At 49.6% G+C, this 24,331-nt stretch overlaps 1 protein-coding gene across 2 annotated transcripts in view; it reads left to right on the forward strand.

Moving 5' to 3' along the window:
- The window catches only part of Anxa6 (annexin A6), a 62,422-nt gene extending 48,716 nt beyond the window's left edge, over positions 1–13,706 (forward strand). For both annotated transcript variants that reach the window (XM_004666594.3, XM_045152399.1), the window contains 5 exons: positions 1,076–1,169; positions 3,233–3,328; positions 7,082–7,140; positions 8,994–9,116; positions 13,295–13,706. In XM_004666594.3, the coding sequence (XP_004666651.1) occupies positions 1,076–1,169; positions 3,233–3,328; positions 7,082–7,140; positions 8,994–9,116; positions 13,295–13,354 (432 nt within the window). In that variant the 3' untranslated portion in view covers positions 13,355–13,706. The remainder of the gene's footprint in view (positions 1–1,075; positions 1,170–3,232; positions 3,329–7,081; positions 7,141–8,993; positions 9,117–13,294) is intronic.
- Positions 13,707–24,331: the final 10,625 nt, after the last annotated feature.

Consider the following 24,331-nt stretch of genomic DNA (forward strand, 5'->3'; position numbering starts at 1 on the left):
TGCGCGTCAGGGATGGGGCCAAGCCAGGCAGGACTGAGCCGGGGTTTGGGGGATTTGTTTCATACCTTCTCTCCTCTTCTGGGCCCCCTAAGGACCCTGCTCTGCTGGTTAAAAATGGGCCAGGCTGGGCTAGAGAGATGGCTTAGTGGTTAAGGCATTTGCCTGCAAAGCCAAAGAACCCAAGTTTGATTCTCCAGGACCCACGTAAGCCAGATGCACAAGGGGCGCACGCATCTGGAGTTTGTTTGCAGTGGCTGGAGGCCCTGGTGTGCCCATTCCCTCTCTCTCTCTCTCTCTCTCTCTCTCTCTCCTCCCCCTCCCCCTCCCTCCCTCCCATCCACTCTGTCAAAATTAATTAAAATATTTTAAATTTTTTTAAATGAGCCAGACTTTGGGTGACACACAGCTGTGGTCCAAGTACGTGGGAGGTGTAGGCAGGAGGATCAGGAGTTCAAGGTCATCATTGGCTACATAAAATTTGAAGCCAGCTTGGAATACATGAGACCCTATCTCAAAAAGGGGGCGAGAGGCGGGCAGGCGTTTCTCACACTTCATCTGTTTACCTCGGGCTTGATTCGTGCAATGTAACCACTAGCTATGATTGTTTCCTTTAAATTGACTCACTTTAAAAAAAAAAAAAAAGCCTAAAATGAGTTATTGTAAATGGTTAAGTTGATGTAAATAGAATCGTATATAACTGTGGGAACATATTTACCCAATATGGTTAAGTGTGTTTCCCTTGACCCCAACTGGAGAGAGGCCAGCTGGACCATTTATTTCTTCCTGCTCACATCCATGTCTGTGGTCCTCAGGGAGTTCTTAGGAGGAAGGAGCACCCAGCTTCTGTGCCTAGCTGCAAGGCCACCTATCTGCATGTGTCCTCAGAACCTGGGGGGTGGCCACTGTGCTCGAGGGTGAGGAGGGAAGGGGGAGTCTCAGCCCATTAGATGGCTGAACTCGGCCCACTCTGCCTGCCCTTAGCCTCCATGGAGACAGAGCAGACATTAACCATTGCTTTCTCGTGTTCCCCCCCACCACCGCTGCCCCCAAATCTTTGCCTCACCGGACTCTGCAGGAAATAGCAGACACTCCCAGTGGAGACAAAACGTCCTTGGAGACTCGGTTCATGACGATCCTGTGCACCCGTAGCTACCCCCACCTTCGCAGAGGTGAGCCTGCTGACCCCCACCCCAGCGCAGGATGAGAGCACCCAAATCCAACTCCAGCCTTTCAGCTCCCAAAAGCAGCCGTGTGCGCAGCTGCCTCTCTCTCCTCCCATCCCGGGGGCGAGGGGGTTGGGAGGTGTCAGAGTCCTGGCATGAACGCAGACAAGTCCCTTTGCTCCTTAAGGAAGTAGGTATGGTGCCCGGGATAAGGGGTGACAGGCTGATTTCACCTCAAAGCCCCCCCTTTTTTTTCAAACTTTTATTAACAACTTCCATGATTGTAAACAACATCCCATGTTAATACCCTTCCTCCCCCCATTTTCCCCTTTGAAACTCATATCCCCTCCCCATCTCAATCTCTCTCTTTTATTACGATGTCATGATCTTTTCCTCCTATTATGATGGTCTTGTGTAGGTAGTGCCAGGCACTGTGAGGTCATGGATATCCAGGCCACTTTGTGTCTGGGGGAAGCACGTTGTAAGGAGTCCTACCCTTCCTTTGGCTCTTACACTCTTTCCATCAAAGGCCCTTTTAACTGATGGATTGGGAGCAACAGCCTAGAATTCTGCATTCTGTGTCATGATCATTGGGGCTGAGGGTGGAGGGTACGTGCACACAAGACCATACCTATGTCTTTGAACCACAGGCACAGCTGTGTCCAGTGGCCCGATGCTAGATGGTCCAAATGTTCCCTTTCTGCTGAGGTCTTTGTGGTCTCACATACATCTGCCTGGCACTTTTTTTAAAAATTTATTTGAGAGCATGAAAGAGGCAGAGAAAGAGAGAGAGAAAAAAAAATTGGCATGCCAGGGCCTCTGGCCACTACAAACAAACTCCAGATATATGCACCACCTTGTGCATCTGGGTAATGTGGGTCCTGGGGAATCTAACTGAAGTCCTTTTGGCTTTGCAGGCAAGTGCCTTAACCATTAACCCATCTCTTCAGCCTTGCTTGGCACTTTTTTTTTTTCCCAAGGTAGGGTCTCAAGCTGACCTGGAATTCACTATGTAGTCTCAGGGTGGCCTTGAACTCACGATGATCCTCCTACCTCTGCCTCCCAAGTGGTGGGATTAAAGGAGTGTGCTACCGCGCCTGGCTTGCCTGGCACTTTTTTTTTCCCCCAGTTTTTGAGGTAGGGTCTCACTGTAGCCCAGGCTGACCTGGAATTCACTATGTAGTCTCAGGATGGCCTCGAACTCTCGGCAATCCTCCTACCTCTGCCTCCCAAGTGCTGGGATTAAAGGCGTGCGCCACCACGCCCGGGGCTCCTGGCTCAAATTTTTAACAACTTCCATGATTATAAAAAATACCCCATGGTAATACCCCCCCACCCACTTTCCCCTTTGAAACTCCATTCTCCATCATATCCTCTCCCCCTCTCAATCAGTCTCTTTTATTTTGATGTCATGATCTTTTCCTCCTCTTATGCTGGTCTTGTGTAGGTAGTGCCAGACACTGTGAGGTCATGGATATCCATTGCCTGGCACTTTTTAAGACTAAGATGCTCTTATATGGTGTCTGAAAGAATGGACTTAGGCCTTGGGATGCCAGGATTTCACTCAGCCGCTCACCAGCGTGGTGCTCTGGGCAGGTGACTCTCTACCTCAGTCTCCTGACTTCAGAATCGGAGTTTAGTGTGCATTGCACAGTTGTTAGGATGTAAAACCTACAGGACTGTAATAGTTCTTGGCTGTGCTGGGCCCAGAGAGCCTCCTGAGGGCCACTGTGCTTATGGCAAAGAAATCTTTGTTCCAAATCAACGTGAAGGAAGAGGGATCCCAGAGGGGAAGTGGTTTGCTGGTGAGCTCTAGACAGAGGTCTGTTTAGAGCCCAGCCTGGCTTCAGAGGACATGCTGAGGCCCAGGGGCTGTTGGCCAGATTTGGAGGTGTTGCCTTAGCCCAGTTGGCTCCAAGCCTGTGACAGACCTGCCCTGCTTCCCACCATGGCCATGCCCAGTATATAGCCTGAGCTGTGTCCTTTACGGGGGTGCAGAGGGCAGCCCTCCCCCTCAACTGGATCTCACCTAACACCCCTCCACACTTTCCCGGGTCTCTTCTGCCCAGTCTTCCAAGAGTTCATCAAGATGACCAACTACGATGTGGAGCATGTCATCAAGAAGGAGATGTCCGGCGACGTCAAGGATGCATTTGTGGCCATTGGTAACTGGGGGACACGGTGGAAGGGGCTGGAGCACTGAAAACATGGCTGGGAGCCAGGGAGGAGTGGAGTTCAGGAAGCTTCACAGGCTGCTGGCAGCGGGAAGTGAATATGACCTCGGGTCACCTCCGGAGTCATGCTAAGGTCTGATGGCAGGAGACAGCCCGGGAGAACGTGGCCTTCGAAGGAGAGCGAAGGAGGGCAGGGCAAGGTGACAGTGCCCTACAGGACTGCCTTGTATAGACTCATACACACCCACACAGGACACAGGGTGACAAGACCTGTAGACACAGCACAGGAAAGAGCCACATGACAGACACACTGCCTGTATGCACGCAGATGTTCACCCAGCATGCTCTCACACCACGTCACACGCACACCCGGCATGCTCTCATGCACACCCAGTTTCCTCCCCCATCTGGCTCCTTTTTGCCTAAGTAGTCAGAGTTCTTGACTTTGGAAAGGTCTTTCCCTCCTACAGCTCAATGTCTGCGTGTGTAAATACGACTAAGTAGCTAGGGGCAATGTTGATTAAGTATGCACTCACCAGTATCTCAACTGTTGTGTTGACCCTGCATGTACTCCATTCTACCAGCAGGTGGCAGTGGAGGGTTTGCACATAACTGCCATTCATCAACTGCAAAATACACCTTGATTTCAAAAAGAGTAAAATGTGGGGGAAGGTGTCTTAGCTTAGATGAGTGGAGCTGTTGTTGCTGCTCATGATGGTTCTTATAGCCTAGAGCAACACCCGGCAGGCAGGACAGCTTAGCAGAAGTGACAGTGAGACAAAATATTGTCCACTCTTGAGGTGTTGGGCCACTTCTGAGACTCACGTGGCTGCAACTTCAGGCTTGAGCAGAATTGATTTGAGAGGAACCTTGTCCCAAAGAATGGCCCTCTGAGGGTATAATTTAAGGCACTGTGCTGACCCCAGGGCTGGGCATGGCCCCGCTCTGCACCCTCCCCTACAACACCTTACTTAGATGGCCTGCCTGGTGACATCCACACAACTGCTCCTCAAGATCTGGGCTTAACTGCTTTTAGAGGCCACCTGACATCCAAGGTCCAGTGCCCCCACAGGGTTGTCTCTAACAGCTTTCAGAGGAGGAGCAACACCAGGAACAGAGAGCTAGAAGACTCTAGATAGCAACGTGTTACTGTGAGGGCCAAGCGTGAGCTGAAGTGGTTGCTCCAAGTGACAGGCGGGCAAGAAGCTCCCCCGTAGCAGGCTTGGGAACCCCTTGGGAAAGCTCATCTTACAAAGCTCTGGCTCCTGGAACATCCCATGGCCGCCCACCACGGTCCCAGCTTAGCCCAAAAGCCAAATCTCCTGTCCCCTTGTACCTTGTCCTTGCGCCTTCCTCTGAGCACTGCACATCCATTTTGGTGTGCATCCTCTCACAATAGTGTTTCTTCCACTTCTCCTGCATGTCACACCCTCCCACAAGCCACACCACCCCCTCTGGGAAGCCCAGGTCCGTTAGTTTGGTCACACAGTACATTGGGCATTTTTCTCCTCTACATCCAATCCTGCAAATGCGCCCAGAAACAATAACTGTCAGCCACAGGGGACCAAGCCCCTGTGTGGACACACACACACACTCTCTCTCTCTCTCTCTCTCTCTCTCTCTCTCTCTCTCACACACACACACACACACACACACACGACCAAGGTGGGAGGAGAGGAGAAAGGGGAAGAAGCACAAGGGTGACCAGCTGTCCTGGTTTTTGTGGGGATTTCAGTGTGACAGCCAGGAATGTCCCAGGCAGACTGGGACCGATGGGTCACCCATCTCCAGAGCCACATCCCAGCCTACCTGGAGTAAGACAAGAATTGTCATTTCTTTCTTTTCTTTTTTTTTTTTTTTTCCAAGGTAGGGTCTCACTCTAGCCCAGGCTGACCTGGAATTCACTATGTAGTCTCAGGATGGCCTCAAACGCACGGCGATCCTCCTACCTCTGCCTCTCAAGTGCACTGGGATCAAAGGCATGTGCCACCACTCTGGGCTTTTTTTTGTTTGCTTTGTTTTGTTTTTCAGTTTTTGTTTTTGAGGTAGGGTTTCACTCTAGTCCAGGATGACCTGGAATTCACTGTATAGTCTCAGGGTGGCCTTGAACTCATGGTGATGATCCTCCTACCACTGCCTCCCGAGTGTTGGGATTAAAGGTATGAGCCACCATGCCCAGCTCTTTTTATTTTTATTTTTTTATTTACTTAGGAGGGAGAGAAAGAGGCAGACAGAGGGAGAGAATGGGTGCACCAGAGCCTTTAGCCACTGCAAATGAACTTCAGATACATCTTGTCCATCTGACTGTACATGGGTCCTGGGGAAGTAAACCTAGGTCCTTAGGCTTTGCAGGCAAGTGCCTTAACTACTGAGCCATGACATGGATGTCATTGGACTCATGCTTAGAATTTAGAGTCTGAGAGCCGGGTGTGGTGGTGCACACCTTTAATCCCAGCTCTTGGGAGGCAAAGGTAAGAGGATCACCATGAGTTTAAGGCCACCCTGAGACTACATAGTAAATTCCAGGGCAGCCTGGGCTAAAGCAAGACTCTACCTCAAAATAAATAAATCGAATCTGAGTCTTTGAGTTTGGGTTTTCAGCAGTCTTCTACATACTTCTTCTACATTTGAACCCGGCGGCCCTGAGCCCTGCATCCATGAGGCTTCAATTTCCTTAAGTCCTCCATGGACATTTGTCAGCTGCAGAACCTCCATTACAAGAAAGCTGCAGCCTTGGTCTAGAGAGATGGCTCAACCATTTAGAACACTTCCTGGGGCTGGAGAGATAGCTTAGTGGTTAAGGCACTTGCCTGAAAAGCCAATGGATCTAGGTTCGTTTCCCCAGGACCCACATAAGGCAGCTGCACAAGGTGGTGGTGCATGCGTCTGGAGTTCGTTTGCAGCAGTTAAAGGCCCTGGTGTGTCCATTGTCTCTCCATCTAGCTGCCTCTTTCTCTCTCTCCCAAACAAATATAATAAAGTTCTTTTTTAAAAAGAGCACTTCCTGTGCAAGCATGAGGCCTGAGAGACCGCCTGAGTTAGTTCCTCAGGACCCACATAAACAGTTGGCTATGGCCAAACACACCTGTAACCCCGGTCCTGTGGGGAACAGAGACTGGAGAATAGCCAAGCCCTAGGGTCAGTAAGAGACTCAAGCTCAAGTAAGAAAGGGAAGAGAGGGGCTGGAGAGATGGCTTAGCAGTTAAGCGCTTGCCTGTGAAGCCTAAGGACCCCGGTTCAAGGCTCGATTCCCCAGGACCCACGTCAGCCAGATGCACAAGGAAGCGCACGCGTCTGGAGTTCGTTTGCAGTGGCTGGAGGCCCTGGTGCGCCCATTCTCTCTCTATCTCTCTCTCAAATAAATAAATGGAACAAAAAAATTCATTCATTAAAAACAAAAAGGGCAGAGAGGAATTGAGGGAGACAGCAGACATTCCCCTCCAAACACCACAAGCAAGCCCGTGGGGCACCACGTGGGTATGTACACATGTATATACCATGCGCACACGAGGGGGGGGGGAGAGGGAGGCAGAGAGAAAGTTGCAGCCTGTGAGAGTTGGGCCTAGGGAGGCGCTCAAGGCGGTGACATTGGGAAGGGGAAGTGAAAATGTCACCCCGAGCATGCCCTGGAGTTGGCAATGACTGTAGCCCCAGGCTGGGTGCAAGGTTTGGGTGAGGGTAATCCACCCGGAGTCAGGGCAGCCCCTCTGACCAGGGTCACTCCCTCTCTCTCCTCTCTCCCAGTTCAGAGCGTCAAGAACAAGCCTCTCTTCTTTGCTGACAAGCTGTACAAATCCATGAAGGTAAGGCCTCTGTTCCCTTCCCTCTAGGCACTGCCTCTCCAGCACCTGCAGGCACAGATGTGTGCCCCCCCTCCCACTGTTTCCCCCCTTTAAGCTGCTTGTCTACACCTGCCCTTGTCTGGCCCTAGGATAGTCTTTCTCAGTCAGGGGTGATTTTGCTGTACAGGGAACACTTGCAACATCCAGGTATATTTTTTGTTGTCACAACTGGCTTCTGGCATGGGGAAGGGGAGGGCAGAAATGCTCTTAGCATCCTACAGTGCGCAGGACAGCTCCTTGCAAGGAAGAATCTTGTCCCCAGTACTGAGGCTGAGAAACTTGTTCTGTGGACACAGGGAATGCAGTCTGCTCTCACCAAGAGTGCTTTAAAAAAAGTAATTAATGGGCTGGAGAGATGGCGTAGCGGTTAAGCGCTTGCCTGTGAAGCCTAAGGACCCCGGTTCGAGGCTCGGTTCCCCAGGTCCCACGTTAGCCAGATGCACAAGGGGGCGCACGCGTCTGGAGTTCGTTTGCAGAGGCTGGAAGCCCTGGCATGCCCATTCTCTCTCTCTCCCTCTACCTGTCTTTCTCTCTGTGTCTGTCGCTCTCAAATAAATAAATAAATAAATAAAATTTTTTTGAAAATTAATTAATTTTGCAAGTAGAGAGACATAGAAAAGAGGCAGACACAGAAATAATGGGCATGCTAATGCCCTCTAGCGGCTGAAAATGAGCTGCAGATGCGGACATCACTTGATGCATATGGCTTTATGTGGTACTAAGGGAGTTTAACCCTGGTCATTAGGTTTTGCAGGCAAGTACCTTAACACCTGAGCCAACTCCAGCCCAATCTTTATTTGGGAGAGACAGAAACATGGGGTTGGGGACAGACAGATAGAGAAAGATTGAATGGGCACACCAGGGCCTCCAATCACCACCAACAAACTCCAGACACATGCACCACCTTGTGCATTTGGCTTACGTGGGTCCTAGGGAATCAAACCTGGGTCCTTTGGCTTTGCAGACAAGCGCCTTAACCACTAAGCCATCTCTCCAGTCCCCCCTCTTTTTTTAAGGTAGTGTTTCACTCTACCCCAGACTGAACTGGAACTCATTCTGGCCCAGGTTGGCCACTAACTCACTGTGATCCTCCTCCAACCTCAGCCTCCCAAGTGCAAACAAACTCTAGATGCATGTGCCACCTTGTACACCTGGCTTACGTGGGTACTGGGGAGTCAAACGGGGGTTGTTAGGCTTTGCAGGCAAGTGCCTTAACCACTAAGCTCTCTCCAGCCCTAGTGAGCTTTTCATTACTGTGACAAGATAGAGTTTGACTCCATGGTCACCGGCCCATTGCTTTTAGGCCCGTGTGAGACAGCACTATGGCGCGGAAGGTGTGCGAGCAAAGAGGAGGGAGGGGCGGGGAAGAAAGTGTATCACTGAAAGACACACCCCAGTAGCTTACTTCCTCCAACCAGGCCCCACCTGGTTTCTACCACTTCCCAGTAAAATACTTCCAGTAGTGAATTAACCCTGCTGGTGAGGCCAGAGCCCTCTAGCCTTCCAAAAGCTCCGCCTCCAAACGCTGAATTTCGAGGAGCCGTGCATTCTCCAACTGTAACGGTGTGCAAAGACCCTACTTCCAAGGTCACATTGGGAGGGTCCAGAGAGGCATGAGTTTGGGCAGGGCACTTGTCAGTCCACGCAGCGGTTTTTGAGCTAGTCTCCAACACAGGGGAGCTTGGTCAGGACAGCTTATGGAAGATAGCCCTGGACTATCCCACCTGGTTTGGGAAGGCAGGCATAGCAGGCAGGTGGCCGCCCAGCCTCTTGCCTGACCCGGTTCTGTCTCTCCTCCTCCCTGGCTCCTCCAGGGTGCTGGCACGGACGAGAAGAGCCTCACCAGAGCCATGATCTCCCGGAGTGAGATCGACCTGCTCAACATCCGGCGAGAATTCATTGAGAAATACGACAAGTCTCTGCACCAAGCCATTGAGGTGAGGGAGGGGCTGTTGAGTGGGCTTTTTCTTCAGGGTGTCTCAAGGGACAGTCAGGGAATTGCTAAACAAAGGGACACTATCTTATTGTTTATACCAAAATGAATTCTGGAAGCAAAGGTTCGTAACTCAAGATTTATTTACTTATTTATTTAGTTAGTTAAGAGAGAGACAGAAAGAAGGAGAGAGAGAGAGAGAGAGAGAGAACGGGCATGCCAGGACCTCCTGCCACTGCAAACAAACTCCAGACTCGTGCACCACTTTGTGCAGCTGGCTTTATGTGGGTACTGAGGAATTGAGTCCAGGCCTTCAGGGTTTGCAGGTAAGTGCCTTTAACCACTGAACCATATTTACTTGAGAGAGAGAAAGAGGCAGAGAGAGGCGGGGGACAGAATGAGCACACCAGGGCCTCCAACCACTGCAAACCAACTCCAGACGCGTGCGCCCCCTTGTGCACTTAGGTCACATAGGTGCTAGGGATTCAAACCTGGCTCCTCAGGCTTGGCAGTCAAGTACCTTAACCACTAAGCCATCTCTCCAGGCTACAAAAGTAGAATATTAAAGTATAATTTATATGTCATAAAATTAGCCTGCTTTAAGAACACGATTCAATATTTGTTTACTTGCTTATTTTTCGTGGCGCTGGGCATTGAACCTAGGGCCTTGCACACGGTAGATGAGCTCTACCACTGAGATACGCCCTCAAGCTTTAAAGTTCTTTATTTTAAATTTATTTATTTGAGAGAGACAGAGAGAAGGAGGCAGAGAGAGAGAGAGAGAGAATGGGCGCACCAGGGCCTCCAGCCACTGCAAACGAACTCCAGATGCGTGCACCACCTTGTGCATCTGGCTAACGTGGGACCTGGGGAACCGAGTCTCGAACCAGGGTCCTTAGGTTTCACAGGCAAGCGCTTAACCGCTAAGCCATCTCTCCAGCCCAGTTCTTTCTTTCTTTCTTTCTTTCTTTTTTCTTTTTAATTTGAGACAGTGGCTCATTAAGTTGCCGAGGCTTGCCATGTGTTCACGCTATAGCCCACCCAGGCCTTGAACTTGCCATCATCTTGCCTCAGCCTGCCAGTAGCTGGGGTCACATGTATGGGACAGTTCAGAAAGTTATTTTTTGTTTTGTTTTGTTTTTGGTTTTTTGTTTTTTCCAAGGTAGGGTCTTACTGTAGTCCAGGCTGACCTGGAATTCGCTATGTAGTCTCAGGGTGGCCTCGAACTCATGGCGATCCTCCTACCTGTGCCTCCCGAGTGCTGGTATTAAAGGCAATAATTTTTGAGTGAATTTATTGAGCCGTACAAACGAGCATTCCTGCAGCTCGTCGTTCCACCAAGATGTCTCATGTGTCTTTGGCTATTTTTGCACCGCTAGCGGACAGCCTCGTGGCTGTCTCTCTCTGCAAAGATTCCGCATTTCCAGGTGTGTCATGGAGGGGGACCCCTGCAATGCATGACCACGTGGGCCTGGCTGCTTTGATTTATTTCTTTTTAGTTTTTCCAGGTACGGTCTCACTCTGCCTCAGGCTGACCTGAAATTCACTCTGTAGTCTCAGGGTGGCTTTGAACTCACAGTGATCCTCCTACCTCTGCCTCCCGAGTCCTGGGATTAAAGGCTGCGCCACCACGCCCGGACAGCTTCTTTGATTTATAGAGCGGGGATTCAGGCCCATGAGGCTGGCCAAGATCCCAAAGCAGTTTGTCCTTGGTTGACAGGACAGTGGGCCTCTCACAGGCCGTGTCAGAAAGATGTGGTGGAAATGTTAATGGTAGCATACTTATAAAGGGTAATTTTGCAGTTTTGAATTTTTATTTCTTTCTAATGCTGGGAGGGCATGGTTCGAGGTAGGGCCTCACTCTAGCTCAGTCTGACCTGGAATTCACTATGTAGTCTCAGGGTGGCCTTGAACTCACAGTGATCCTCCTACCTCTGCCTCCCGAGTGCTGGGATTAAAGGTGTGCGCTGCTAAAACAAAAAACAAACAACAACAAAAAAAAAAACCTTAAAAAAATTTTTTTTCTTTTTTTTTCCAAGGTAGGGTCTCACTCTAGCCCAGCCTGACCTGGAATTCACTATGTAGTCTCAAACTGGCCTCAAACTCATGGTGATCCTCCTGCCTCTGCCTCCCAATTTCTGGGATTAAAGGTGTGTGCTACACCAGCAAACCTTTTTTTTTTTTAATGTTTATACTTTTGCCTTATTAACTTTACTGGTAGAAATTATTATATAGATAGAACCACTAACATTCCGAAAGACTTGGTGGGAATAATTATACCAGCATAGGTAATAGTACAGAACTATATAAATAAATTATAGCATAGGTTGAGCCTCCCTAATTTGACAATGAGAAATCTGAACTGCTCCAATATCCAGAACTTCTGAACATGAAGCTGTTTCATGCACAAATTTGTTACCATACATAGTATCCAGGTCATATGTGTGTGTGTGTGTGTGTATATATATATATGTATGTATGTATGTATGTATATGTATGGTCTGAAATACAAATGAACTCTGGGCTTATACTTGATCTCATTCTCTTCTCACTATATGTATGTAGATATTCTTTAAAAATTTTAAATTCTAGATAGAAAGTACTTCCGATCTTTAGCATTTGAGATAAAGATACAATACAGGGGCTGGAGAGATTGCTAAGCACTTGCCTGCAAAGCCAAAGGATCCAGGTTCAATTCCCCAGGACCCACGTAAACCAGATGCACAAGGTGGCACATGAATCTGGAGTTCGTTTGCAGTGGCTTCAGGCCCTGGTGTGCTCATCCCCCCCCCCATCTCTAATAAATAAATAAAAATAAATCTTTTTTAAAAAATTAAATTAAATTAAAAAATAAGTTTAGCCCCTGAGGGCTGAGGTTGTGGTTCACAGTGTCTGCCTAACGTGCATGAACATTGCCCTCAGCAGCTGGCATATGAAGGCCGGAGAGCTCTCCTCCCCAGCAGTGCCAAAAAAAGTCATAGACAAAGGCAAGCCCTGAAGCAGAGCGTAGACCTGCTTCATATGCGCAGGCTGTTGACAGTCCTGAAGAAGGTGGTAGCAACAGTGGCTGCCTCTTGTTTTGGGGAAGTTGGGGTGAAAGACAGGAAGAAAATGTTTATTGCATAATTATTCCTTTGGTCTGAATTGCTTATAAAGGGAATATATTATTTGATTTAAAGAAACCCTATACATCAAAATCTACAGGCTAGGCTGAAGATAACGCTCAGTTGGCAGAGTGGTGGCTTAGCATGCCCAGTCCTGGCACTGTGTCAACCAGGTGTGGTGGTACCCGCCTGTCCTGTTACCCCACTCAGGAAGTGGAGGCAGGAAGATCAGAAGTTCAAAGTCATCCTCAGCTACATCGAGAACTTAAGGCCATCTGAGCCACATGAGACCCTAGCTCCAAAGGAAAAAAAAATGTGGGAAGGGGACAAGAGAGATAACTTAGCAGTTAAGACCCTTGCTTGCAAAGCCTAAGGACCCAGGTTCAATTCCCCAGGACCCACATAAGCCAAATGCACAAGGTGGCGCATGTGTCTAGAGTTCATTTGCAGTGGCTAGAGTACCTGGCACACCAGTTCTCTTCTCTCCCTTTTTCTCTCCCTCTCTCAAATAAACAAATAATTAATTTAAAAAATGTACAAACCAAGTGTTCTGGCAAGTATAATTCTAGCACTTGAGACCTTAGGTAAGAGGATTGCTGTAAGTTCAAGGCCACCATGGGCTACACAGCAAGACCATGTCTCAACCCCCCCCAATCCAAACTCCATATTATAAATAAATATTATAATATGGCAGACCCCTTACAGTGTGTCATGAATGCAGTGACCCTCACCAGCTGCTCCAGTGGTGGCCTTGTCTAGTGCTCAGTGGCACTTGTTCAGATGAGAGTCACCTAACTTGGAGCCTGCTGGACAGGAGGAACTCAAGGGGGTTGTTTAGAAGGGGACCAAGCTGCTCCCAGAAGGAAGGAAGGCAGTGATGGCCTCACAACTGTCATGCCTTCCTGAGTGTCACAGGGTGTGTATAAGGGAGATCTCTGAGGCCTGAGTGTGGCAGCTACCTCAGTGACCAGAGAGGCTGGCGTCCGTGTCAGGCTGAGGGCCACTAGGAGCGGGAGGAAGGTAGCCTTGAGACCAGGACTGTTTTCACTCACTCTGTTTTCCCTCTGCCTCCCACCAGGGTGACACCTCTGGAGACTTCCAGAAGGCCTTGCTGGCTCTCTGCGGTGGCGAGGACTAGGGCCACCAACCTTGGTGGCCCCTCTGCCCAGTCATGTGACCAAGCCATTACTACAGCTCCAGCAACTAAGGAAGGGGGTGGGAGAGCCGTGAGGTTGAGCTGCCATCATCAGCAGAGCCTTACGGATGGCTCCTCCGCCCTCCTGCCATTCAGGACCGAGCTGATCCCTCCTCCCCATGGCTGAGCGGCTGGAGAACCGCAGCCATAGATCTCGTCCACCTCTGATCCCCTTCTGCCACACCCTTCCTCCTCCTCCTCGGGCCTCCCTGGCTTCTGTCCCTCACCATGACCCCTGCCCCATTTGAGCTTTGTCAACTCCCCAAAATGTACCGATCCTCTGTCTGTAAAGTGAGCGATTGTGTGTGTGTGTAATGGTGGCCAGCTGGGTGAGACGGGGGTAGACGCACTGGGGTAAACGGGGAATTTTCCCCACCACTGCTGTTTAGTCGGCTAGAACACTTGATAAGGAGCCCAGGAGCCTGGGTTTCATTTGCACTTGCCCTGTCCTTGCTTTCTGACTTGGGCCAGTCCCTTCCCAAGCCTTTGTTTTAGTATCTACAATGAGGGAGGTCACAAAATCTTGCCTTCCTTTCTAAACACTGACCTTGAGTCTGCAGTTGTGCTCTTGAATCCCACTCATTTTTTTTTTCAAGATAGGGTTTCACTCTAGCTCAGGCTGACCTGGAATTTACTCTGTCATCTCAAGGCGGCCTCAATCTCATAGCGATCCTCCTACCTCTGCCTCCCGAGTGCTGGGATTAAAGGTGTGTGCCACCATGCCCGGCCCACTCATTCTTTATCAGCAAAAACCAGAGACATAAAGGCATTTTCAGTCAATATCCTGGGCTTTCCCTCTGCTCCTTCCCAGGAGTGAATTCTGTCTTAAGCTCTTCCTGCTCCCCAAGAAGTCAAAGGAGCATGGAAGCGTGCATCAGGCCAGGGACAGGCCAGCCTGTTCTGCCACGCAGATCCCTTGTCACTGCCTGGACATCTCTTGAGGATAGCCTATCCTGTCCTTCCTCTGTGACTCCCTGCTAGGGCATGATGCCATTGTCAGATCTCATCTGGGGAGTTTCCACTTCAGAAGGTCACTGATAAGCGAGGAGGTTTATCAAGTCCCTTGTACCTTCTGCTTTGTACTTGGATCTGCGGGAAGATGCAGATGGTCGTGAAGGTCTAGGTGTAGAAGGGGCCTCAGAAATTCTTACCTCCCGACCGGGCGTGGCCTGTAATCCCAGCACTCAGGAGGCAGAGGTAGGAGGATCACTGAGAGTTCAAGGCCACCCTGAGATTATGTAATGAAATCCAGGTCAGCCTGAGCTAAGTGACCCCCTACCTCGAACCCCCCCTCCCCAGAAAAGGAAAGAAATTCTTGCTTTCCTCTCAGTGACAGGTGTACCTGGAACTCTGCTGTCCTGCCTGGGTCTGCTTTGTTTTGTTTCTTTCTACACAACCCTGTACATTCTCCTGAGAGGGGGTACAATTAGGGTGGCTGGACCCCTGAAGGTGAAAAAGGCACAAAAGTTTGCACTTGCTAGAAATCAAAGGTGATCTGACTTCTTGTCTCTTGCCTACTTTTCTAGACCAGTTTTTCCACAAACAACCTAGACCCCTCCTGGGAGGGAGATCTTACAGGATTCAAATATTGTGGTTGGTCAACCAACCAACTGTACCTCTGGTTCACCTGAGCCGGAAGACAGCCCACCACCCTAAGGTTATAAATATGCAAGAAGAAGGCGGCCTCTCTGACCACTTGGGAACTTCCAGCTGTGGGTGAGCTTTTCCCTCGGCTGGGCCTGGGCCAACTGGGAGGGCCCCAGCCCTTACTCTCCGCATGGGCTCCCTTAACCCCTCCAGCTCCCCACATGGCGGGAGCTCCTCATCTTTGCTCTCAGAAGTGAACTTCAAGAGCAGGTTCACCTCTCCCCTCCTGGTTGCTCTCCATGGACCATTCATTGTCCCTTCAAGAAAACCCTTTCCAAAGCCGGGCGTGGTGGCGCACGCCTTTAATCCCAGCACTCGGGAGGCAGAAGTGGGAGGATTGCCATGACTTTGAGGCCACCCTGAGACTACATAGTGAATTTTCCAGGTCAGCCTGGGCTAGAGTGAGACCCTGCCTTGGGAGGGAAAAAAGCAAAAAAACTTTTCAGCCCATCAGCTGGGAGAAGCCCACCGTGGTCTTTGGAGCCACACTGAGCAAGGGGAGTGGCGGGTTGAGGGAGTGGTCCTTTGACCCAGGCGTCATCACACTCGCGTGGAGAGCGGACAGCGAGGCTGTGGGGCCTGTTGGCTGTTTCCAAGCACCTGACGTTCGGGCCCCAGCTAGGCTGAGGTCAGAGTCGAGGCCGCTGGGTCCCGCCGTAGCCGTTACGGGCCTGTCTTCGCAGTAGTACAGGGTGGATGCACTCGTGTTCCCATGAAGCTGAGGCTCCCGGGTGGTGGGGATGACCCCAGTCAACATTCCTGCTGGACAAATGGGTTAACAGAGTCCCAGACAGCAGAAAAGTGACCACCGTGGTGGTGAGGGCGGGGCCTGGGGCTAGAACCTGGGTCTCCACATTCCAGCTCCACTCTGTGCTGAGTCTGTCTCGTGGATGGGAGCCAAACAGCTAAGGGGGGCAGCGGGGTTAAGTTACCCAACCTGAATTTCAGAGCTCAGGTGTGATCTGTCCTCCAGCCCATTGAAGGATTCCCCAAAGGAAGCTTTCACTTCACAGTGGGAGGAAGGCAAGTGGGAAGTTCTTAGAGAACCTCAGTCTTTGGGCTCCATCACGGGTTCAAATCCCAGTCAACCACTAGCAGTAAAGAAGTCACTTAGGAGCTAGAGAGATGGCTTAGTGGTTAAGGCACCTGCCTGCAAAGCCAAAGAGCCCAGGTTTGATTCCTCAGGATCCACATAAGCCAGATGCACAAGATGGCGCATGCATCTGGAGTTCGTTTGCAGTGGCTGGAGGCCCTGGCGCACACATTCTATCCCTGTATGCCTATTCTCTCTCTCTCTCTCTCTCTCTCTCTCTCACACACACACACACACACACACAAATAAATTTTAAAGAATTAAAAATAAAACAACACCTCACACAGGTTTCCAAAGTTGCTCTTCATGCTGTGGAAAACACACGCTTTCCTTGGCATCCGGACTTGGTGTATGACACAAGGCAAGGAGCTGCTGGATCCTGTGTGAGCTGAACAGGCCCTAGGGAGTCCCTCCCAGCCCAGACATGACCCCTGTACATCCAGACCAGACCCTGGAGAGCCAAGCAGGATATGGGACCAAACCTTGGAAAAGAAATAGAGTTCTAGCATAGGTCCCCTTCCCAGAGGGCTGTGTGGCTCAAGGTGGGAAATTTCTTTTGAGGCAGTCTCATTCTAGCACAGGCTGACCTGGACCTCACTGTAGCCCAGACTGGCTTTGAACTCAAAGCAATTTTCTTACTTCAGCTTCCTTAGTTGCTGGGATTGAAGTCATTCACCACCACTCTTGGCAGAATTTGTTTGTTTTTCAAGGCAGGGTCTCTGTAGTGCAAGAGTAGCCTGGAGCTCATGGGGATCCTCCTACCTCTCTGCCTCTCAAGTGCTGGGATTAAAGGTGTGCACCACCACGTCCGGCTACTTGTTTTTGATGTGTGTATATGGTGTGTGCATGTGTGTGCACGTGTGCGCGCGTGTGTGCGTTTGTTACAGAAGCCCACCGCAGCTCCCAACTTTTCCATGTGGTCTGGGGCCTTGCACTGAGGCGGTCAGGCTTGGGCCATCTCCCCAGCCCAAGGTGGGAGAAATTTAGTGAGGCATGAGAGATTCTCAGAAGCATGGCTCAGGTCACATCGCATCCACCTTTCCAGGAATGTTCTGGAAGCTGGTGGTGAAGACGTTAACTGCCAGTCTCGAGAAAACACAGTACTGAGATTTACCCAAGGCGAGTTCAGGTGGTCACCTGTCCTGTGCCTTTTGGCTGCTCCCAAGATAACCCCCCATCCACCCGCCGCCCTGGAAATGAACCTGCAAGACTTCTCCAACTCACGACCACCTTCACTCAGCAACAACAGCCCTCAGCCCTCCCCACCCAAAGATGCTCTGGGGACAAAATGGGACGGGGCCTGTGAGGAGCCTGACACACTGCTAGAAACCCCTGCTGATATCTAGGCTCCATGACCATCTTTCCCAGCATCCCTTCTCTAATTGCTTTCCCATCCCAGGGTCGGGCGTTTGCACACGTGAGAACTCACCGGGGAAATCCACGGTGACCGGGCTTCTTTTCCGAGGTTAGGCCACATCACCGGCCAACTCCTTCCTCTCCCGTTTCCCACCCCACCCCCACCCGCTGCCACCCCAGCTGCTTGCTGACTGCAGCCCCTGCTGTCTGGCAGGTGTGGGCACAGGAATACAAATTAACCCCATCCTTTGACCTTGGAGTTGGAAGGGGAGGGGTGGAAGCTGGCCCAAGGAGCTGGAGGGAAGGCAGTAAAGCGAGGCACAGCAGAGAGCAGCAGGAGGGAGGGGCCAAGGCTAGCCTCTCCACAGCTCCCTGCCCCGCCCTAGACCCCAGGATTCCCCTCCCTGGGCCTCAGTTTCCCCTTCTTCACAATGAGAAGATGGGTGAAGATAATATTCAGGCTTTCTTCCAGAGATGATGGACTAAGAAATCACTTCCCTTGACAGCACAGCCTTGCAACATATGTTCTTGGATCCTCTTTCTCTGGAGGAAAAAAAAAAAAATCTTGCAACATAACCTCTTGTGTCTATTTCCCTGGGAAATACAATTTTGCAAAACACATCCCTGAATCCCAGTTTTCAAATGTTGCTGGGAATTACAATACCTCATTTCCTTGCAAGAGCTGAGTGTATATACATAATTTTTTAATTTAAGAGTGAGAAAGAGGCATAGGGGTAGGGATCGCACCAGGGCCTCAGCCACAGCTAACAAATTCCAGACGTGCGCCCCCTGTGCATCTGGCTCACATGGGTCCTGGGGAATCAAACTGGGGTCCTTTGGCTTTGCAGGCAAATGCTTTAACCGCTAAACCATCTCTCCAGGCCAGGAACTGAGTTTTAATGTTTCCTTTTACTTCATCGTACATAATCTCTGTGACCTGGAAAAAGAGGGATGTAACTCTCTTCTCTCCAGATCCTAAGATTCTTTGTTCTCACAGGCACAGGTTCTAAGAAGGCACCTCTTCTAGTTCAAAAAGAAAGATGAAGGCTGGAGAGATGGCTTAGCAGTTAAGGCACTTACCTGCAAAGCCAAGGGACACAGGTTCCATTCCTCAGGACCCACGTAAGCCAGATGCACAAGATGATACCTGGAGTTCATTTGCAGCAGCTGGAGGCCCTGGCATCCCTGTTTTTTGCTATCTCTCTCTCTCTCTCTGTGTGTGTGTGTGTGTGCGTGTGTGTGTCACCTTTGTGCGTCTGGCTTATGTGGGATCTGAAAAGTCGAACATAGGTCCTTAGGCTTTGCAGGCAAGTGTCTTAACTGCTAAGCCACCTCTGCAGTCCTTAATATTTTTTATTTTAGAGAGAGAGAGAGGCTATTGGCTTTTATTAAAATGATGTTGATTTCTTCAGAAACAATGCTTAAATTAATTCCAAATGTGCATAGGCTTTTTCTGACAAAAACCACAAGTTTTCCAAGTCTTCTGCTCTGATTATTACTAAAATCAACTAACAATACCAAAGCCCAAATGCTGAATTGCCTTAAGATTTCCTCCACCAGATGAATTAGTTAATTTAAACTTAGCATCACTCAAAGGGTGAGGGCATGGACAAAATATTGGCAAGGTCTTTGTCAGAATACAGCATGAATGGCTTCTAGTCCAATTCCCAGCCATCTTTATTCCCAGCTGAAACCTCAGGAGCCTGGCCTGCGCCGTCCCCATTCCCTCAGCGCTCTGGTCTTCTGAGCGGTCACCCACTGAGCTGTTATGTCATTCTAGGCTTCCTCAAGCTAGCATATCTGCCCTTCCCCAAATTCCTCCTATAAAAGAAGTTCCGGTGGCTCAAGACTCACCCATTTTCTCACTTGTTTTCAGAGATTTTAGTTCGAAGCCCTTGGCTCTGTTGATTCGAGCTGTGCTGAGACAGGGCAGCCTGTTGCTTGGAGCATGTTCACCCAGTGGCCATGGAAGGGAACAGTATGGAAGCGATCAGGGAGCAGGTATTCTCTTCACGGCCTGACCCCAGTGACCTACCTCCTCCAATTAATCTCCACCTTCTAAAGTTTCCAGGACCTCCCAAGCTGGGTGTGGAGGCACACACCTTTAACCCTAGCACTCAGGGAGGTTGAGGTAGGAGGATCGAAGTGAGTTTGACGACAGCCTGGGGCTACAGAGTAAGTTCCAAATCAGCCTGGGCTAGAGTGAGACTTTGTCTTGAAAGAAAAATAACAACATTTAATCCCAGCCCTCAGGAGGCAGAGGTAGAAGGACCACTGTGAGTTCAAGGCCAGCCTGAGCTAGAGCAAGACCCTACCCAAAATATGATAAAAAGAAATAAAGGTCTTTTTTTAGCCAGGGTATGGCAGTCCCCACCTTTAATTCCAGCTCTGGGGAGGCAGAGGTAGGAGGATCACTGTGAGTTCAAGGTCAGCCTGAAACTATATAGTGAATTCTAGGTCAGTCTGCATTAGAGAGAGATCCTATCCCAAAAAACCATTAAAAAAAGAAAGGAGGGCTGGAGAGATGGCTTAGCAGTTAAGCGCTTGCCTGCGAAGTCTAAGGACCCCGGTTCGTTAGACCCCGGTTCGAGGCTCGGTTCCCCAGGTCCCACGTTAGCCAGATGCACAAGGGGGCGCACGCGTCTGGAGTTCATTTGCAGAGGCTGGAGGCCCTGGCGCGCCCATTCTCTCTCTCTCCCTCTATCTGTCTTTAAAAAAAAATAAGAAAGGAAACAAACAAAAATAGTGTCACCAGCTGGGTAGCAGGCACCCAACCCCTGAGCCTGTAGAGGAATTTCATATTCTTTTTTTTTTAATTTATTTATTTATTTATTTATTTGAGAGCGACAGACACAGAGAGAAAGACAGATAGAGGGAGAGAGAGAATGGGCACGCCAGGGCTTCCAGCCTCTGCAAACGAACTCCAGACGCGTGCGTCCCCTTGTGCATCTGTGGGACCTGGGGAACCGAGCCTCGAACCGAGCCTCGAACCGGGGTCCTTAGGCTTCACAGGCAAGCGCTTAACTGCTAAGCCATCTCTCCAGCCCTCATATTCTAACTATAACACCGTGTATTTACTCAATGCCACCTGTCTTTTTGTTTTGTTCAGTTTTGGTTTTTAAAGTAGGATTTCACTCTAGCCCAGGCTGACCTGGAATTCACTCACAGCAATCCTCCTACCTCTGCCTCCTGAGTGCTGGGATTAAAGAGGTGTGCCACCATGCCTGGCCAGATGCAAATTTAAAAAAAAAAAAAAAAAAAAACTTATTTATTTGACAGAGAAAGAGGGAGGGAGAGTGAAAGAATGGGTATGTCAGGGCCTGCAGCCCCTGCAAATGAATTCCATATGCGTGCACCCCTTGTGCATCTGACTATCTGACTAATGTGGGTCCTGGGGAACCAAACCTGGGTTCTTTGACTTTGCAGGCAAATGCCTTAACTGCTAAGCCATCCCTCCAGCCCCAGATGCAATTTTTTTAAATAACGCTTTTTATTTATTTACAAGCAGAGAGAGAGAGAGAGAGAGAATGGATGAACCAGGGCCTCCAGCCATTGAAATCAAACTCCAGACACGTGCCACCTTGTGCATTTGGCTTACGTGGGTCCTAAGAATCAAACTGGGTCATTGGCCCTGGCAGGCAAGCGCCTTAACCACTGAGGCATATCTCCAGCCCCTAGATGCAAAAATTATCTTCCTGAATATTTTCCATCCACATTTGGTTGAATCCATGGATACAAAATATAGAATCAAAGGGCTGACTGCATTTGAATTTTCTTTTTTGTTTTATGTTATTTTTATTGATTTACTAGAGAGAGAGGCAGGGAAAGAGAGACAATGGGTGTGGCAGGGCCTCTAGCCACCATAAACGAACTCTGGACACATGTGCTACCTTGTGCATCTGGCTTATGTGGGTACTAGGGAACTGAGCCTGGGTCCGTAGGCTGCACAGGCAAGTGCCTCAACTGCTAAGCCATCTCTCCAGCCCGTGCACTTGAATTTTCCATGCACATTTGGTTGAACCATGGATATAGAACACACGATATAGGGCCGACTGAACTTGAATTTGAACTCTTAACTGTGCTACTTATTAGCAGTTGGTGGGGCCCACTGGAAACCACAGTTTCCCCATCAGTAAAGCAGAAGTGAGAGCCTCCCAGTGTGCTTCTGGAGACACATGAAACAGCGCGTGCAAGCACACTCACGGGAGCTGGTGTGGTGGTGCACACCTTCGATGCCAGCACTCGGTAGGCAGAGGCAGGAGGATCGCCGTGAGTTCAAGGCCAGCCTGAGACTACATAGTGAATTCCAGGTCAGCCTGGGCTAGAGTGAGACCCTACCTTGAAAAAAATTATATGTGTGTATGTATGTATGAATGTTAACAGAAGTGCTTACTGGGCAGTTGGTGAGCATAATATATGCATTTAGCCAGACACCAACAGGTGTCACACCCTTAGGGCTCATGACCTCCCTGTCATAGGTTTTCAGTACCAGGCGTGTGTTCCCTCCTGTGGAGTGGGTCTGCAATCCAATTAGTGAGTGTTTGGTGGTTTCCCCATAACAGACATACCACTATTGTACCCATTGGGTCATTTGGCCTGGCTGGCCAAACATGAGGCTTGCAGTATCCACTGTTGTGTATCTCCACTGATGACTTCTGTCTCTCCTATGGAGCTGCATGCAGCATGGCTTTTCCCAGCTTTCTGTCAGCTGGTCTACATGGTAGAGGTTTTCAGCTCAGCTCCACAGGATTTCTCAGCGACCCTGCAACTCAAGTATGTGGAGTCTTCAGCAATAGGGTCTTACCATCTATTTCTGGTGGGAAACCAAGAGCCTCAGCAATGGCCTGTGATGTTTTGGAGGCATCCAGGATGTTCCTTTCAGACTTCTTGAGGTGTCAGAATGGCCTTCAGTGGTCATCTAGTCTGCTTCCTCCACATTATGAAAGCAGAAGCTCAGGACATAAGAGGGGGGAAGGCCGCACAGCAGAGGGCTCAACTCAGCCTTTTTTTTTTTTTGCTTTTTGAGACAGGGCCTTGCTATGTAGTCCTAGAGGACCTGGCACTCACTATGTAGTCCAGGTTGGCCTCAAACTTGTGGTGACCCCTCTGCTTCCCAAGAGCTGAGGTTACAAGTGTCTATTACCATCCAACTCCCTCTCTTTGCATGTGTGTACATGTGTGGCATGCTTATGAGTGTGTCCATGGGTGTGAGTGGGCACGTGTTGGGGGCTGGGGTGTATGTATGTGTGGGCCAAAGACGACCTCAGGGATTATCCTCACATATGTTGTCACCAGTTTCTGAGACAAGTTCTCCAATTGGTTGGCCTGGGCTCACTGATTAGGCTAGAGGAGCTTGCTAGTGAGTCCCAGGGACCCCTCTGTTCACACCTGCTTAGCGCTGGATTATAGGTGTGCACCACCAAGCCTGGCGTCTCACATGTGTACTGAGGAGCTAACTCAGACCCTCAGGCTTGCAAGGGAAGAACTTTGCCAACTGAGTCATCTCCCCAGCCCACTTCCAGCTCTCAAAGCCACCCAGTACCCAGTCCAAGGACATCTTATTCCCTTGTGCCCACCCCACAGTCTGGACAGGGAAAAGAATTTCAGTCTGGAAAGAGGGAAGAAGTAGAAGAGAAAGTGGAAGAAGCTGACTAATGTAATAGCTTTTTAGTAGGGAGAAGCCAGAGAAAATCTCTCCCAGGGTATGCCAGCCAGGGTTCCTTAACTGGCCTAGCTCTTTTTTTTTAGGTATTTATTTTTTATTATTGACAACTTCCATAATTATAGACAATAACTCATGATAATCTCCTCCGTCCTCTCACTTTCTCCTTCACAACTCTACTCTCCATCACATCCCTTCCCCCCTCAATCAGTCTCTCTTTTATTTTGATGTCGTGATCTTTTCCTCCTATTATGATGGTCTTGTGTAGGTAGTGTCAGGCACTGTGAGGTCATGGATATCTAGGCCATTTTGTGTCTGGAGGAGCACGTCATAAGGAGTCCTACCCTTCCTTTGGCTCTTACATTCTTTCTGCCACCTCCACTGTTGGTCCAGCTCTATGAACCACCTTGTCTCTCTGTGGTCTCCTGTCACTTAAGATTACGTAGGCAGGCTCCATGAACTCAGAGATCTACCATTATTATGGACTCCTGTGTAAAGAATGTCCCAAGCCAAGAGGTGGTAGCACATGTCTTTAATCCCAGAGGCAGTGGTAGGAGGTAGGAGGATCACTGTGAGTTCAAGGCCAGCCTGAGACTACAGAGTGAGTTCCAGGTCAGCCTGGGCTACAGTGAGACCCTATCTCAAAAGAAAGAAAAAAGAAAAAAAGAGGGCAGGCATGGTGTGCACACTTTTAATCCCAGCACTTAGAAGGCAGAGGTAGGAGGATCACTATGAATTTGAGGCCACCCTGAGACTACATAGTTAGTTCTAGGTCAGTGTGGGCTAGAGCAAGACCCTACCTAGAAAAAAAAAAAAAAAGAATGTGAGAGCCAAAGGAAGGGTAGGACTCCTTATGATGTGCTCCTCCAGATACCAAATGGCCAGGATATCCATGACCTCACAGTGCCTGACACTACCTATACAAGACCTTCATAGTAGGAAGAAAAGACCATGACTTCAAAATAGAAGAGAGATTGATTGAGAGAGGGAGGGGATATGATGGAGAGTGGAGTTTCAAAGGGGAAAGTGGGGGGAGGGAGGCAATCGCCATGGAATATTATCTACAATTATGGAAGTTGTCAATAATATTTTTAAAAAAGAGGCTAGAAAGATGGCTTAGTGGTTAAGGCGTTTGCCTGCAAAGCCAAAGGATCCAAGTTCG

Source organism: Jaculus jaculus, chromosome 6 (genome assembly GCF_020740685.1).
Source record: "Jaculus jaculus isolate mJacJac1 chromosome 6, mJacJac1.mat.Y.cur, whole genome shotgun sequence".
Classification (NCBI taxonomy): domain Eukaryota; kingdom Metazoa; phylum Chordata; class Mammalia; order Rodentia; family Dipodidae; genus Jaculus; species Jaculus jaculus.